Source organism: Vitis vinifera, chromosome 12 (genome assembly GCF_030704535.1).
Source record: "Vitis vinifera cultivar Pinot Noir 40024 chromosome 12, ASM3070453v1".
NCBI lineage: Eukaryota > Viridiplantae > Streptophyta > Magnoliopsida > Vitales > Vitaceae > Vitis > Vitis vinifera.
The window spans coordinates 5683908-5701199 of record NC_081816.1 but is presented as its reverse complement, the minus strand read 5'-3'; the positions used below and the strand labels follow the sequence as shown (position 1 = coordinate 5701199).

Here is a 17292-nt window from a genome sequence, read left to right as displayed (position 1 = left end):
GTACAATTTGATCGTAATGGGTGTGTAAATGTATAATAGATGGTAAAGCCTTAGCCATATTGTATCTGTGTAGGATTTATTCATTTGACCTACTTTGAGACATATCAATCACCCGACTTAAGGGTCATAAGGCCATTCGGTTAAGGGAGGTTTCCCAAACAACTCCTCTAGCCAAACGATCATGAAAGGGTGGTGGACTTCAGGACAACCTTTCATAGAGGGTCCCATAGGGGGTTCTCGGTGAACTGCTCTCTAGATTTCTCGAGTACATCGAAGGGTTTCTCATTTTGATTTATTTGGCTATCTTTTTCTTAATTTGTTGATATTAGTTTGATTTAACCATACTTTTCCTTTCATAGGTAAAGAGAAAGGTGGATGTCTCGCTAAGTGTGTGGAGAAGGCATTATTCGACCAAGTTTGTTAGCTATTGAATATAGAGGTCGTACAATGTCACGTTGATGAGCTTTTGACCATAGACAACATTTGGGACATCCAATGTGCAAAGAGATTTGTTTGGAAGTGTTGCCATAGAATGCTTTGTATCCCTCAATTAATCTTGAAAAGCACTTTGTGCTCATTGACATCTAAAAATACAATGGGCTTGGGCAAAGGCATTTAAAGAAAGGAGTAAGTTAATTTTCTAGCAAATTTAGAAGCTACAAAAGGGAACACTCCTCCATAACTGAGCTAACAAGCCACTCACAAAGCTCAACTAGAAAAAGTGTTTACATCCTTAACAGCTTAACAGTTTTCCAATCGAGCTCCCCATCTCCGTCTCTAAAATGAATCTGACATTTGTCCCAAAGACATGTAGGCAAGAGACATAACAACTAGTTGGCTATTCAACTTCCTTAAGGATCCAAATGGGAGAAGGGCTCTTCTAGGTCTCAAGGTACTTTTCCCAGCTAATTAGATCCAAAGCAAATGGTCATCCCAATGGCATCAAATTCTCTCACTCGACCTCAAGAGGCCTACCAAGAGCTTCAATGAGGGTCTTAAAGAGTCTTGCCTGACACTTTGACCATGTCATAACTCCACCATCTCTAGAAGACACCAACCGCTCTCAATTATGTATGTCAAATTGTGGTTCCCCAAGTATAAAGAATTAGTTATAGTTTTAAAATCTTGATGAGTCGGATAGAGGAAATGGAGAAGTTTAGACGATGAATGAAAATTTTTTAGGTAAACTATTTCATTCAATTGCTTGAAAAAAAAATTGATGAATTTTGTTAAAAATAAGAGAAAACTAAGTGAATTTAAATTGGAATTTAGATTAATAATATTTGAAAAATTGTTGTAGATATGGGGTTCATTGAACTCCCTTCTTTCCATGAAAAGAACCTCAATTAAGTAAACACAATTGTGACTACTTATAGGTGTTCTCAATGGGAGAATTTTCAAAATAGGCATATTTTAATTAAATTCAATGTTTCAAACTTGTTAGTTGAACCTTCTTGTGAAATATTTAAAGCCCTCACCATCCATTTGTTTGCCAAATTGTAGTATTAAGGTCTGAATAATGTTGCCTCAAGTTAAAATAGTTCTCACCATTAAGTTCTTTACATATCCTCAAAGGGTCTATAAACTCTAATTTCCAAGCATCAACATATGGCTTTCTAATAAAAAATTGAGAGGTCTAACTTACAAGCCAAATAAATCATTAATTACCTAAGATTAGAGGATCATTTCATGAGAAAAAGGTAGGTTCTAATGACCTCCTTCTCTTTAGCCCTAAATTACTACTTAAAAGACATGAAAATTAAATAAAAATATGGTACAAGGAAATCATCATTAAAACCTAGGGTTCAACTTCAATATTGTATTAAATTAAAGCTTAAAAGTAAGTGCGTCTAATATGATCAAAGGAAAGAAGTTTGAGAGATTACAAAATAACGAGAATAAGAAAAACATTATAAAGATTGAAGTTATAATAATAAGTCATTGTTAGGATATAACCTTTAAAAGTAAAACATGATATAATAAAGTTAGATTTGAGTTTTCACTATTTTATTCATTAATTACATGAAGATTTATTTTAGCATTTAGAGTCGCATCATTTATAATTGTACATGAGTTAGATGTAGTAGAAGTTATATAGAAAATCCAAATTATAGTTTTATCTTTTTATTTGAAAACCATAAAGAAAAAAAAAAAGATAAATACTCTATTAATAAAATAATCGAATAATTACTTAGAGTATGCCCAAAGTTATGTAAATATATATATATATATATATATATATATATATATATATATATATATATATATATATATATATATATATATATATATATATACATATATATATATATACCTTTATTTATTTGAAATAAATTCTTATCATATTTAAGACCAAAGATGTAAAGGCAAATGGGTTATTATAAGTGTTTACATATTTTTGAGACTCTATTGCTTCTTGGGAACTTGAAGTTAATAATTCATGAAATTAATGATTGGTGAAGTGGCAATTGGGAGAGTGATCTTTTAAAAAAAAAAAAAAATATACGTTTTCCTTTCTAAAAGCCAAACACCATGTATACAAAGCCAGAGTTGGCTCTCTCCACCATTATAAATAGACCCAATGCAGTAGGACTTCTGCACAGCCTTTACATACACTCCCAGTAGGCCTTAGTCTTTGAGCTAGAACCACCCACCCATGGTACCAACCTCACTAACAACCTCTGCCACAATCTTCTTCCTCCTGCTTCTAGCCATACCAATATGCCTAGAAGCGAAACCACTCAAACTCAAACAAACCCAGGTAGTTTTCTACATGCACGACTGGGAAACAGGGGCAAACGTCACCGCCATTCCGATTGCTGGCCTCCCCAAGAAGCCATGGGCGGTTGGTACATTCGCTACCATCATTCCTATTGATGATGCGTTAACTGAAACAATTGATCGCAATTCAGCACAAATAGGGCGCGCCCAGGGCATCTATGTAAACTCAGCTCTGGACGGCTCTGACCTACACTTCTTGATGTCAGTGGTGTTCACCAACAAGCAGTACAACGGTAGCAGCCTTGAGATTCAAGGTGCTGATAGGTTTTTCAATAAGTATAGAGAGGTTTCGGTGGTGTCTGGAACTGGGATGTTCCGGTTAGCCCGGGGTTATGCCATCTTGGAGACTGTTTACTTAGACCTACCAGTTTCCAACGCCATCATTCGTTGGAATGTTACGGTTCTTCATTATTGAATTATATGGAGTCAGGCATCTTGATATGTGTCTTTGTTTGTTGTGAGAGACAACGGTAAATAAACTTGAGCATGATTGAATAAAGATAGTAATCTCTGTTTGAGCATTCCTTAGTGCTTGTGTAACTTATTTAACTTCTTTGTTCCCAGTGGTGTTCTTTAGTTTTCATGAATAATATCTAGAAATGTTGTTGATCTTCACATATTGAAAATTTGAGGAAAAATGAAAGGAAATGAAAGAAAAAGTAAAAGAAAATAAAAAATAGATCTAAAATAATTTACTTCAAACTCGTTTACTTATTTTAAGTTATATATATAAAGATTAAATAGTTTAAAAATACATAAGTTTTCTACTAATTTGATTTTCTTTGATATTTTTTATATGACAATCAAATATAAGAATTTTTTTTTTTTAATACTTTCCAACAACCAAACATAATCTTAATAACGACGAGAACAATAATGTGTCTACCCTCATTTATGAGTTGGTTATATATTCCACCCTCATCCCATATTTAAATAAGATATCATGTTAAGTTATTAATTTAATTCAAAAATAATTTTAAAAAAATGTTTTGAAGTTGGAATTCATAATGTTATGTGAATCAATGCTATTAGCTATTATGTTAAATCATTAATTCAAATTAAAAATGTATCTCTCTTGTATGAATAAAGAACAGCACGAGGGTGAGTCTTAATAAAGAGTAGGAAAATTATTAAAAATAATATTTGAGAATTGTTAAATAAAATAGAGCCTTAAAGTTTGGTTTGAATGCCTTAGTTTGTAGATGCTATTGCCTTGAAAGTTATAAATTGATATGACAAAAATTTATTTACGTACGAATTTGATTTCGAATTAAACACGAAGTACCACAAAATAAATATTGCCAAAATATGCCCTTGCATTTCACATGGTTTCTAGCTGATTAATAAAGTAGGCTCTCCTCCACATTTCTGTTTAGAAAAGTCATGGTTGCGTTGTTTTGTATAAATATAAAAATAGTTCTGCGCTCCCACGCATTCCATAACAATCCATATATGAATAATTGTCTCCTTTGACGAACAACTCTTTATGGTTTCATGATAATTCTCCCCACCCAAAAAATTCTATATATATGGAAACAAGTTCTTTCAATTCTCCACCACACTTAACCACAATGTCAGCTACACCATTCTTATTCGCTGCGCTTGTTCTAGAAATGGCGCTGTACTCAGCGTCCCCGGCAAGATCTGGAGCTTCACTTCATTCGGAACAGTTTTTGTTACTGATGACCCTATAACTGAAGCCCCTGATCCCAACTCAGCCCCGGTTGGACGTGGGCGAGGCATGTACATCACCTCCGCGCTGGATGGCTCAACCACCCATGTTTTGATATCAATTGTGTTCACTAATGGACAATTCAGTGGCAGCACACTGGAGATTCAAGGTAGCAGCCCACCGTTTCAGAAATATAGAGAAGTGTCCGTGGTGTCCGGGACCGGGCCGCTTCGTTTTGCAAGGGGCTATGCTATATTTGAGACTGGTTTTGTTGACACGCCAATTGGTTACTCAGTCATAAAGTGTAATGTCACTATTCGCACTGCTTAATTATTAGAATGCAGATCTGCTACCTATAAATTGTAATGTACACTATGGAGACTAGGTAATAAAATGGACCGCAGTATGCGAATTGGTTGAATTTTTGGCTTTTGTTTTGGAAACTAGCTAGACTTGAACCATCGTTCGGATAGTGAGTGAGAGGAGATGATAAATCCAATATGAAAAAGAGTGGAGACATGCCAGGGCAGGGGGCAAGAGTTGTTACGGACATGTGGATTGTGAATTCATCCATTTCAAAGTATTTACTTGTTGGTTTGATGAAACAAAGGATATATTGGATCTCTTCACAAATAACACGTTCTTTTTCAATGATTGTTAAAATATTTATTAAAACAATTTATTTTAGAAAATATTTTTAATTAAACTCTCATCTACTTTAAAATCTTAAATTTATGGAAAATATGTCAATAAAGAATAAATTAGTATATACTTTAAAAAATTATAAAATCAAAGTGTTAATTAATTAGTGTCTCGTATACTTTAACATCTTCTCATATCTGATTTCCAAAATCTATATTTAGATTACCACATCTCAGCTATAAAAAAATAATAATAAATATGCTAAAATTAAAGGAAATAAATTTTATTTTCAAATATTAAGGGCAATCAAATATTATATCATAAAATATTACTAACATTTGATACCTCTTGAATTATGGAATGGATTCATATCCGATAGAACTATACATGTCCTTGATTATGATTATTTTTATTTTGTGCATCTCTTTGATTATTTCTTTTAATGCGCATGCCCTCTTAAGATAGAGTGTGAATGGATATGGATATCCAGCTTATTTCAAAACATGACGAAGATATACGCTTGATTCTATACATTAGTTTAATTATTTCCATTCGGTATATCTCTTTCATCATTTTCCTTAACATTCATCCCATCTCTATCTCTCTTTTTCACCAAATCTTTACATTTTATGGCCCTTTTTCTCTATAGCTCATGCACGCGGTGATTCAAAATAACAATGCGTCCTCCAATGAAATGGGTGCTCAAATGCACCAAAGAGGAGCAACTAATATTCAATTCAAAAGGCACCTTAGGGGCCGTCATGAAAATGTAGGGCTAAATGGCCTTCTTTTTTATTAAATTTATTGATTCTATTGGATCATGTACCCTGAAGGTATTAATTTCTAGCTTATCCATCAAAAGCAGTGCTGCTTTCAGTCCATTTTTGGATTATCCACTGAACCAGCTTGCCAGCTTGGAACCACAAAATTATAAGTTCTAAGTGGAGGCATCAATATTCTATGCCAAACTCAATTTGGGTTTGATAATTCTCACTTTCAATCTTCAAAACTCGCATCCCCAGTTTGAGGTAAAATCATTGGGCACTAGAATGAATTCAAAGAATTTATCATTTTTCTGATAAAAGTGTACATCAAACTGTGGGCGATTAAAATAATGTTTGAAAATCTTTTCAAAAGAAACGCATGCAATCTCTTAGATCATATCTTAATTGAATGGAGATGTTCTTCTATGCTTTGAGGTATGTATAAAGCCAAAATGTGTTGAAAAAGCAGTTCAGTTTGAGTGTGTTTTTTCTTAGTTGTAAGTCTCTTTTCTTTCTCACCTTTCTCTCTCTTGCCAATCTCACCAGTCTCCGACCCACAAAACCAAAAATATTGTAAATCCAAATGGTTATGGTTTGCTCATCTTGGAGTAGGTTTTCATGGGGAAAGAAATTCAGAATCCATTTGAGTGTGTGGATAATAGGTTCCAGGGCAAACCAAAGAGCCATGCATATGTCCATTCCAATAGTGCGTGGCAGCAAAGAAAGGATAAGGTATTGGCCAATGTGGAGAGCATTAGTGAATTAAAGCCCGCTTCACAATCACAAGTTGTAGCAGTGCAACTCTTACCACGCCATAACTGAAGTGAAGTGTGAGTGGAAATGCCTTCGAACCCATTTACAGGATCCACAGCCCCACCAGCATGTGCCTGCACCTTTTCTTTTTGAAAGGCATGACTCCTTTCTTGTGATTATCGTTGAATTGGAGCTGGTTCTATAACTTCTGACACACCCCATGTGGGGTCAAACAAATCCCCATATCGGGATGAGGAATCAACCCTGATATTATTTGTAATGGCTTACTTTCAATCATATAAATATTATCCATTTTAGATCCAATAGGGTTCTCACAATTTTAAAAGGCGTCTATAAGATTAAAAAAAACTCATACTTTTATAATATTAGAAACTTTCTCCTTTATCTGATGTGAGACATCACCGTATATAACACTAAATATTCAATTTCCACATAGGTCACTTGAACTGGGTTTTGGCCTAGAAACCAAATCTGTCACAAAAGAAGACCAAAAACTGGAAATGAAATAAGTGATAGTGAACAATCAATTTTCTAATGGCTTAAACTTCAGAGCTAGTAACGTTTAGCATGATATTCTCGTAATTATAGTCTAGAAACAGGCACCAAACTTCTAACATAGCTGGGAATTTGGGTTCTTCTTCAAAGACATCAATCCCTTTCAGTTTCCAATTCAACCACCCGTAAGTCTAGACATCACAAATAACAATAATAACAATAATAATTCAAAAAAATGGCTAATTGAATTTTGATTGAAGACCGGAAAGTTAATTGATGAACTTTGACTAAACCCTAGATCACCCATTAAAAACCAAAACCAAATACGGAAAAAGTTTCAGTAATTAATAGTCCTTTCTATAAAGTTCTTCCAATGTGAACCAATATTCATGTCTCCAGATATTTCGTCCTTTCTGGGAAGATAATCATTTTTTCAAGTCCTCCAATAGGGCTACAAATTAGTAAAAAAGAAAAAAAGAAAAAGAAAAAATTCTGCATGCACTTGAATTGATTAGAATATGAAACCATAAATGTATTGTTGATATCACAAGAACATTATCAAGTGGGAAGCCATTAGATAACCAACGCAATATATCATAGATGGATTTCTGATAAGGACAATCATCAGCATATCATTGACTAGAATATATTTTTCAGGTATAGCCACTTGAGTTTTAGCTTAATTAATGCATCTACGGACTCTAGTTAAAAATGAGAGGTGATAGGGTGCAGGTGGAGTCCACAGATTCTAACCTAATTTTCAAGTTGTAATCCAACTCAACTAACCTCAATTTTTTGTTTCTTGCATTTCTTTCAAGCATATATTCAAGGAAAAAGTGGGTCGGTGCGTTTGGGTGGAAGGTTGTATATGTCATCACCAAACCCAAAAATCAAAAGGGAAAATATGAAAACTTTCGAGGGACAAATGACAAATTTTGGGAAGCTGCGAGCTAACATGTATGTTCTGCAACTACGCGGTTGTTTTGTTGATGTGGTACCGAATAAAAGGAGGCTGGGAGGCCTCAGCTTTATGGGTCCCTCCTAGCATGAACCTAGCTGTAAAGGACTTAAACACAACGCATGAGCCAAGACAGCCCAAGTCCAGAAAGGCTAGCTCGGTCAGCCAACTTGTCTTGAAACACATGCCCTGCTCCATACATCAACTCACAACTCTACTCTTATTCCAAATTCAAACCTCACTTTTTTATCTTCTCATTCTACACTCAACTTCCCCTCTATAGACATTCTTCACGAGTTGAGCCCTCCACATTTATACGTAGCCACATTCCTCTCATCAACACTCCACTGCTCTCCTATATATAGCTGGCTGCTAGCCAATGGAGATCCCAAGTTGTAAGTTGCAATTCCAATGGAGAACAACAAAGGATTGAGCTTACCATCCCAACCCCAGATTGAGCTTGTAGTTGATGTATCCATTGTTGCAACCCCATCTCAACAAGGCCTCCAGGGTACTGTTGAGAGATTGCTTTCACCTAATTTTACTGGGTTCCACAGTACTTCAGGATTGATCTCTCACACGACAGCCAAGCCTGATTGTGGAAGATGTTAACCAAACTTTCATAAACTTTATGCAGAAATAATTATTTTTGAAAACAATTTTGGATACATAAAACAAAAATAATTTATAAGTGCTAAAATAATGATCATATTCTTATCTTGATTCATGAAGTGAGATTGAATCACCTTGTGAATTGTATTGTCAAGGTCTTCAACTCACTACTCTCATATAGTGGATGTGTCACTTGTGTGGTGTATGTTGTTAAAAATAAACAACAAGAAAGAAAAGGACATAAGAATGAGAGTGTGGTTTGGGACCTTAATTTATTATAAGTTGTACATCTCTTAGTCTTCCCATCAAAGACTATATAAGAGTTATACTCATTATTTACACCCATTATATACAAATTAATGGGTAATGATGGGTTATGAACTTGAATGCATTTATATAATTGCATAGGTTATATTTTTCCATTTTCCTCAATTACTCATAAACATAATGTACAAATAAATTTCATAATGATGGGGTTACAAAAATTGTAACACCACATTCATATGAGTTAATTTCTAACTCCCAATTTGTAATTTGAGTCTTCCATACATAAGATTCTTGGATGCCCAATCAATTGATTCACCTACCCATCAATTGATACCCTTAAGTAATATTCATATAAATATAATTATATATGGCCACATATTATAAGAAAAAAAAGCTAATAGAAGACACTTGAAGAGCCTAGCCACGACGCACATGCAATTCATAGCATCTTCACATCTTACCCTCCATTGCCTTTGTTCTTCTGTGGTCATTGGCCTTGTTCACATTAGCCTCACTTTCTCTCATCTATGTGCTAAGGTAATCGTTTCATTTTGAAATGATGAAGGCTGAGTTCTTGCACCATATTGCAGTGAACTACGTGTTGGCTTCACGGCTTGTTGCAGATACCAGCCACCGGGATGGAGGAGATATTGGCTCCGGATTCCTATATATATTGATTTGCTTGAGTTTGAGGGGTTTTGCTTCTAGACATATTGGTATGGCTGGAAGCAGTAGGAGGATTATGATAGTGAGTGAGATCGGTGCCATGAGTGGATCGACGGTTTGAGGCAAAGGCATAATGGGGGTTTTGTATGTCAAGGCTGTGCATAAGAGTTACTGAATTGGATTCTACTGATATTGGTTGAGGGAGCCAAACTTTTGGTACGATTGTGTGAGTGAATCTCACTCATGGATTAGCACCAAGAGGGCTAAATAGGTCTCCTACCGAATTTTCAAAGAGTAACTCATACATATAATTTTCTCCTATTTTTTCTCTTTCTTAATTTTTTCAATGAAGAAACGAACCACATACAAAATAATGTAATAAAATTCGACCAAACAATTTAATATATGCAAGCTACAAAGAAAGTATAGTAACAATCTCCCATCATATGAAATAAAAGTGCATCCATAGCTTTGAAATTCAAGCTATAAAATGAACCAAAATAAAATCTAGAAGAGAATAGGAGAGAAAGGAGAGATAAAGACATAATAATATGACACGAAAAATCTTTCAAAAGATAAAAAACCACAAATCAATCGGAATCACAAAATTCACAAGGAAAAAAAATATGAAATATAATGTTTTACATAGCCTAAGATTTCTAATCCTCTCCTGAACGAATTGTCCAGTCCTTAAGAAATTTAGCTTCTCTCTATTTTCGTATGAAACCCCTTTTGAATCATGAATTTTTTATTAAAATGTTGTTTTAAAAAAAAAGTACACATCCAAAAGTATTTATAAACATATAGCAAATTCTTGCAAATGGTTCCAAGTGGACACCACATAATTTAAGCATCATAGTTTTGAAATAGTACCCTATTTCCCTTTTCATTGCATCCTTTGGTTCTTCAATTTCTCAAAAAAAATAAAAATAAAATAAAATAAAAAATAAAGGGCAACCAAAAACCAATTCACCTCCACTTGTAGCAATCCACCACCGATGATACTAAAAAATTTTTACCCTTGTCAATTGTCGACAAAGTAAGGCTTGCTTAGTTTATGAAAAATATATTTCTAAGTTTTCCCTATCTTTATCTAGTTAGGTCTTTATCTTTCTTTGAAAAATTTCTAACTTTTTGAGTTTCAACCCAACTTCGTTGGAAATAGACTTCCAAACATTCATATTTCTGTTTATTAAAAGTTCATTAAAGTCACATTTGGGGTTAAGTGTGGTGGAGAATTGAAAGAACTTGTTTCCATATATATAGAATTTTTTGGGTGGGGAGAATTATCATGAAACCATAAAGAGTTGTTCGTCAAAGGAGACAATTATTCATATGCGGACTGTTACGGAATGCGTGGGAGCACAAAACTATTTTTATATCTATACAAAACAATGCAACCATGACTTTTCTAAACAGAAATGTGGAGGAGAGCCTACTTTATTAATCAGCTAGAAACCATGTGAAATGCAAGGGCATATTTTGGCAATATTTATTTTGTGGTACTTCGTGTTTAATTCGAAATCAAATTCGTACGTAAATAAATTTTTATCATATCAATTTATAACTTTCAAGGCAATAGCATCTACAAACTAAGGCATTCAAACCAAACTTTAAGGCTCTATTTTATTTAATAATTCTCAAATATTATTTTTAATAATTTTCCTACTCTTTATTAAGACTCACCCTGGTGCTGTTCTTTATTCATACAAGAGAGACACATTTTTAATTTAAATTAATGATTTAACATAATAGCTAATAGCATTGATTCACATAACATTATGAATTCCAACTTCAAAACATTTTTTAAAATTTATTTTTGAATTAAATTAATAACTTAATATGATATCTTATTTAAATATGGGATGAGGGTGGAATATGTAACCAACTCATAAATGAGGGTAGACACATTATTGTTTTCGTCGTTATTAAGATTATGTTTGGTTGTTGGAAAGTATTAAGAAAAATAATTTTCTTATATTTGATGGTCATATAAAAAATATCAAAAAAAATCAAATTAGTAGAAAACTTATTCATTTTCAAACTATTTAATCTTTATATCTATAAGTTAAAATAAGTAAACGAGTTTGAAATAAATTGATTTTAGATCTATTTTTTATTTTCTTTTTCTTTTTTTTTCATTTCCTTTCATTTTTCCTCAAATTTTCGTGCAACCAAACATAACCTAAAAATTTAAAACTTGGAATGATTTATTTTCAACATATTTTAAACTCATCAGCCAGTATGTGTTCATATATTTCTAATTTTCTGGTTTAATTAGCTTCTTTAATGGGCTCCTTCACAAATACTATATTTGATCCTCTGCATAAATAAACAAATGACATTTGTTAAAAGAAATATTTCATTTTTTTCCTAATTTAATTACTTTGTTTAAAGAATGTTTTTACAAATACAACAAACAAGAATATTTAAAAATTTGATTGTGGAAATAAGAAATTTTAACCTAATAGTTTAAGTGCATGGGGAAGCATTAGGTAATCAATTTAAAAAGAAAAAGATTAAATTATGTTCTAATAGTAACATCATATGAATTGTTGTTGACAGAGGTGGACAAAGAAGGGGGCAACAGGGGCCACTCCCCCACAACTTGGATTTTTTTTAATTTATTTATAGGTAATATTAAAATAATAATAATAATAATATGTGGCCCCCAATAATCACATGCACTTATGGATAGCCCCCAAACTTTAAATCCTACGTCCTAGTTGATGCTTTATGTCGGTCCATAGATGTTTGGGTAGGCTTGCATGTGCGCAGTGGGAGCATGAATGTAGAATGATTTAGTAATATATTAGAATCGATGGAATGAAACAAAATCAATTTTTGGTTGTTGAAAAATTGTGGGGAGAAATTTAATAGAAAAAAATAGAGAAGAAAAATAAAAAGAAAAAACAAGTAAAAAGAAATAAAAAAATATCTTTAAAATTAATAAATTATTTTTATATATTTTTTCAAACTCATTTTACTTAACTCTTATTTTTTATATAAAAATTAAATAATTAAAAAATATATAAATTCTTAATTAATTTTTTTTCTCATATTTTTATAGTAAGTCAAATATGAGAAAATAATTTTTTTAAGTATTTATTTTTATCTTTTTTATTTTTATTTTTATTTTTTGAAAACCAGTCTAAATAATGGAACATTAATGAACATCAAGCTAACATTCAAGTAATAGCCATATCAATTTTGTAACTTACAAGACAAAATGTAAACTTTTTAAACGTCTTTTTTTTGTCTCTATGGATGGGTAAGTGGACTTGTAGGCAATGCTAGTTTAAATAAGGAATGAATTTCAATAGGACTGAATGGATCAAACCAGTGAAAACTTGACCTTATACCCAAGAATTGCACAATTTGTGGTCGAAATTCTTCTATATTGAATCACTAGAAAAAAATTCTGTGTTTTTCCCTTGTATTTTTTCAATTATTTCACACTTGTTAATGCTTGTAATTGCATTGATGCATGCATGAAAGACCAAGTGACTTTGCAAGTCTGTCAATGGAAAACTAATAATTATATTAGTACCTAAACTAGATTAGACAGGATAGGATGGATCCAAATTCAACTCATACTTGACTAATCAGCCCTAAAATCATATTTTCAAAATTTACAACTAATTCAAATTAATTAATCTTAGCACCTAATTATATTAGTAGCAAACTTGACTAATCAGCAAAAATATTTAAAAAAATTTCAACTAACTCAAATTCATCTTAGTGCCTTAATTATATTAGTGCCTAAGTTAGGTTAGACAGGATAGGATCGATTCAAATTCAACTAACACTTGACTAATCATCCCTCAAAACATATTTAAAAATTTTTCAACTAACTCAGACTAATCTTATATTTAAGAATTAATAGCATTACTTTAAAGTACTGGCTCAAATTATTGGGTCTCCAGCTAGTAGGTCTAATGAAGACGAAGACCAACCAGCTGTTCTGTCATCAGTATTGGTATGGCAGTGCAACTTCACTGTTCTTTATGAAGGCAAATCTGGCAAAAGAGAACTGAACGGTGTCGTTTTGTTAAAGAAAAACCCGTGAAAAAGAAAGGATGCAGTGCAAAGTGCCAACACGGGTGGGAGGGAGGGAGAGGATGCATTTAGAGTACATTTGATAGTGATTTTAGAAAATATTTTTAGTTTTTTTAATACTTGAAAGAAAAAATTTGTAAGTATTAAAAAGATTAAACATACTTTTTAAAATCACTATCACATGCATTTTTTAATATGTGAACAAAAACATTTCTAGATATTATTCATGAAAACTAAAGAACACCTCTGGGATCAAAGAAGTTGAGTAAGTTACACAAGCACTAAGTAATGGTAAATGTCTCTATGGCTCTTGATGTGATGATGTGACAATGCTCAAACAGAGAATACTATCTTTATTCAATCACGCTCAAGTTTATTTACCGTTGTCCTCACAACAAACAAAGGCACATATCAAGATGCCTGACTCCATATAATTCAATAATGAAGAACCGTAACATTCCAACGAATGATGGCGTTGGAAACTGGTAGGTCTAAGTAAACAGTCTCCAAGATGGCATAACCCCGGGCTAACCGGAACATCCCAGTTCCAGACACCACCGAAACCTCTCTATACTTATTGAAAAACCTATTAGCACCTTGAATCTCAAGGCTGCTACCGTTGTACTGCTTGTTGGTGAACACCACTGACATCAAGAAGTGTAAGTCAGAGCCGTCCAGAGCTGAGTTCACATAGATGCCCTGGGCGCGCCCTATTTGTGCTGAATTGCGATCAATTGTTTCAGTTAACGCATCATCAATAGCAATGATGGTAGCGAATGTACCAACCGCCCATGGCTTCTTGGGGAGGCCAGCAATCGGGATGGCGGTGACGTTTGCCCCTGTTTCCCAGTCGTGCATGTAGAAAACTACCTGGGTTTGTTTGAGTTTGAGTGGTTTCGCTTCTAGACATATTGGTATGGCTAGAAGCAGGAGGAAGAAGATTGCGACAGAGGTTGTTAGTGAGGTTGGCGCCATGGGTGGGTGGTTCTAGCTCAAAGACCAAGGCCTACTGGGAGTGTATGTAAACGCTGTGCAGAAGTCCTATGCATCGGGTCTATTTATAATGGTGGAGAGAGCCAACTCTAGCTTTGTATACATCCAGGTGTTTGGCTTTTAGAAAGGAAAACGTGTTTTTTTTTTAAAAAAGATCACTCTCCCAATTGCCCTTCACCAATCATTAATTTCATGAATTATTAACTTCAAGTTCCCAAGAAGCAATAGTCTCAAAAATATGTAAACACTTATAATAACTCATTTGCCTTTACATCTTTGGTCTTAAATATGATAAGAATTTATTTCAAATATATATATATATATTTTTCAGATCACTTTCCATAAACTCTTAAGTAATTATTCGATTATTTTATTAATAGAGTATTTATCTTTTTTTTTTCTTTATGGTTTTCAAATAAAAGGATATAACTATAATTTGGATTCTCTATATAACTTCTAATACATGTAACTCATGTACAATATGAATGATGCGGTTCTAAAAGCTAAAATAAATCTTCATGCAATTAATGAATAAAATAGTGGAAAATCAAATTTAACTTTATTATATCATGTTTTATTTTTAAAGGCTATATCCTAACAAGGACTTATTATTATAACTTCAATCTTTATAGTGTTTATCTCCTTCTCGTTATTTTGTAATCTCTCAAACTTCTTTACTTTGATTATATTAGATGCACTTACTTTTAAGCTTTAATTTAATACAATATTGAAGTTGAATCCTAGGTTTTAATGATGATTTCCTTATACTATATTTTTATTCAATTTTCATGTCTTTTAAGTAGTAATTTAGGCTACAGAGAAGGAGGTCTTTAGAACCTACCTTTTGCTCATGAAATGATCCTCTAATCTTAGGTAATTAATGATTTATTTGGCTTGTAAGTTAGACCTCTCAATTTTTTATTAGAAAGCCATATGTTGATGCTTGGAAATTAGAGTTTATGGGCCCTTTGAGGATATCTAAAGAACTTAATGGTGAGAACTATTTTAACTTGAGGCAACATTATTGAGACCTTAATACTACAATTTGACAAACAAATGGATGGTGAGGGCTTTAAATATTTCACAAGAAGGTTCAACTAACAAGTTTGAAACATTGGATTTAATTAAAATATGCCTATTTTGAAAATTCTCCCATTGAGAACACCCATAAGTAGTCACAATTATGTTTGCTTAATTGAGGTTCGTTTCATGGAAAGAAGGAAGTTCAAGGAACCCCATATCTACAACAATTTTGCAAATATTATTAATCTAAATTTTAATTTAAATTCACTTAGTTTTCTCTTATTTTTAACAAAATTCATCAAGGTCTTTTTTTTTTTCAAGCAATTGAATGAAATAGTTTACCTAAAAAATTTTCATTCATCATCTAAACTTCTCCATTTCCTCTATCCAACTCATCGAGATTTTAAAACTATAACTAATTATTTGTACTTGGGGAACCACAGTTTGACATACACAATTGAGAGCAGTTAGTGCCTTCTAGAGATGGTAGAGTTATGACATGGTCAAAGTGTCAGGCAAGACTCTTTAAGACCCTCATTGAAGCTCTTGGTAGGCCTCTTGAGGTCGAGTGGGAGAATTCGATACCATTGGGATGGCCATTTGCTTTGGATCTAATTAGCAGGGGAAGGTACCTTCAGACTTAGAAGAGCCCTTCTCCTTTTTGGATCCTTAAGGAAGTTGAATAGCCAACTAGTTGTTATGTATGTTGCCTACATGTCTTTGGGGCAAATGTGAGATTCATTTTAAAGACGAAGATGGGAAGCTTGATTGGAAAACTGTTAAGTTGTTAAGGATGCAAACACTTTCTCTAGTTGAGCTTTGTGAGCGACTTGTTAGCTCAGTTCTGGAGGACTATTCCCTTTTTCAACTTCTAAATTTGCTAGAAAATTAACTTACTCCTTTCTTTAAATGCCTTTGCCCAAGCCCGTTGTAGCTTTCGATGTAAATGATCACAAAGTGCTCTTCAAGATTAATTGAGGGATACAAGGCATTCTATGGCAACACTTCCAAACAAATCTCTTTGCACATTCGATGTCCCAAATGTTGTCCATGGTCAAAGGCTCATCAACATGACATTATACGACCTTTATATTCAATAGCTAACAAACTTGGTCAAATAATGCCTTCTCCACACACTTAGCGAGACATCCACGTTTCTCTTTACCTATGAAAGGAAAAGTATGGTTAGATCAGACTAATATAACCAAATTGAGAAAGAGAGAGCCAAATAAATCGAAACGAGAAACCCTTCGATGTACTCGAGAAATCTATAAAGCAATTCACCGAGAACCCCCTATGGGACCCTCTATGAAAGGTTGTCCTGAAGTCCACCACTCTTTCACGACTGTTTGGATAAAGGAACCGTCTGGGAATCTGCGCTCGACCAGGTGACCTTATGGCCCTTAGGTCAGGTGACTGATCCGTCTCAAAGTAGGTTAGACAGATAAATCCTACATGGATACAATATGGCTAAGGCTTGACCATCTATCATGCATTTACACACCCATTAATGATCAGATTGTGTGCCTGGCACATTCCATATTAACTACGGCTGTTATGGGAAACATTCCATTCTCAACGACTCA

The 17292-nt window shown here is 33.4% G+C and overlaps 2 protein-coding genes across 2 annotated transcripts; one reads left to right on the top strand and one right to left on the bottom strand.

Annotated features, from left to right (window-relative positions):
* Positions 1–2773: 2773 nt before the first annotated feature.
* LOC100261975 (dirigent protein 2-like) lies at positions 2774–4783 on the top strand. The gene is made up of 2 exons (XM_002270627.3): positions 2774–3099; positions 4393–4783. The coding sequence occupies exons 1-2, from the start codon at positions 2774–2776 to the stop codon at positions 4781–4783; spliced, it is 717 nt and encodes a 238-aa protein (XP_002270663.2).
* A 9231-nt stretch (positions 4784–14014) lies between these two features.
* Positions 14015–14716, bottom strand: LOC100267146 (dirigent protein 22). The gene has a single exon (XM_002270552.5). It carries the CDS (start codon positions 14663–14665, stop codon positions 14126–14128), a length of 540 nt encoding a protein of 179 aa, XP_002270588.1. The 5' UTR covers positions 14666–14716; the 3' UTR covers positions 14015–14125.
* Positions 14717–17292: the final 2576 nt, after the last annotated feature.

Bases quoted from the DNA above. Each gene is read 5' to 3' on its own strand.
- LOC100267146 (XM_002270552.5), bottom strand. From the start codon at position 14,665: ATGGCGCCAACCTCACTAACAACCTCTGTCGCAATCTTCTTCCTCCTG.
- LOC100261975 (XM_002270627.3), top strand. From the start codon at position 2,774: ATGCACGACTGGGAAACAGGGGCAAACGTCACCGCCATTCCGATTGCT. The intron at 3,100-4,392 runs GTTAGCCCGGGG...CGCTTGTTCTAG, and splicing joins TCTGGAACTGGGATGTTCCG to AAATGGCGCTGTACTCAGCG.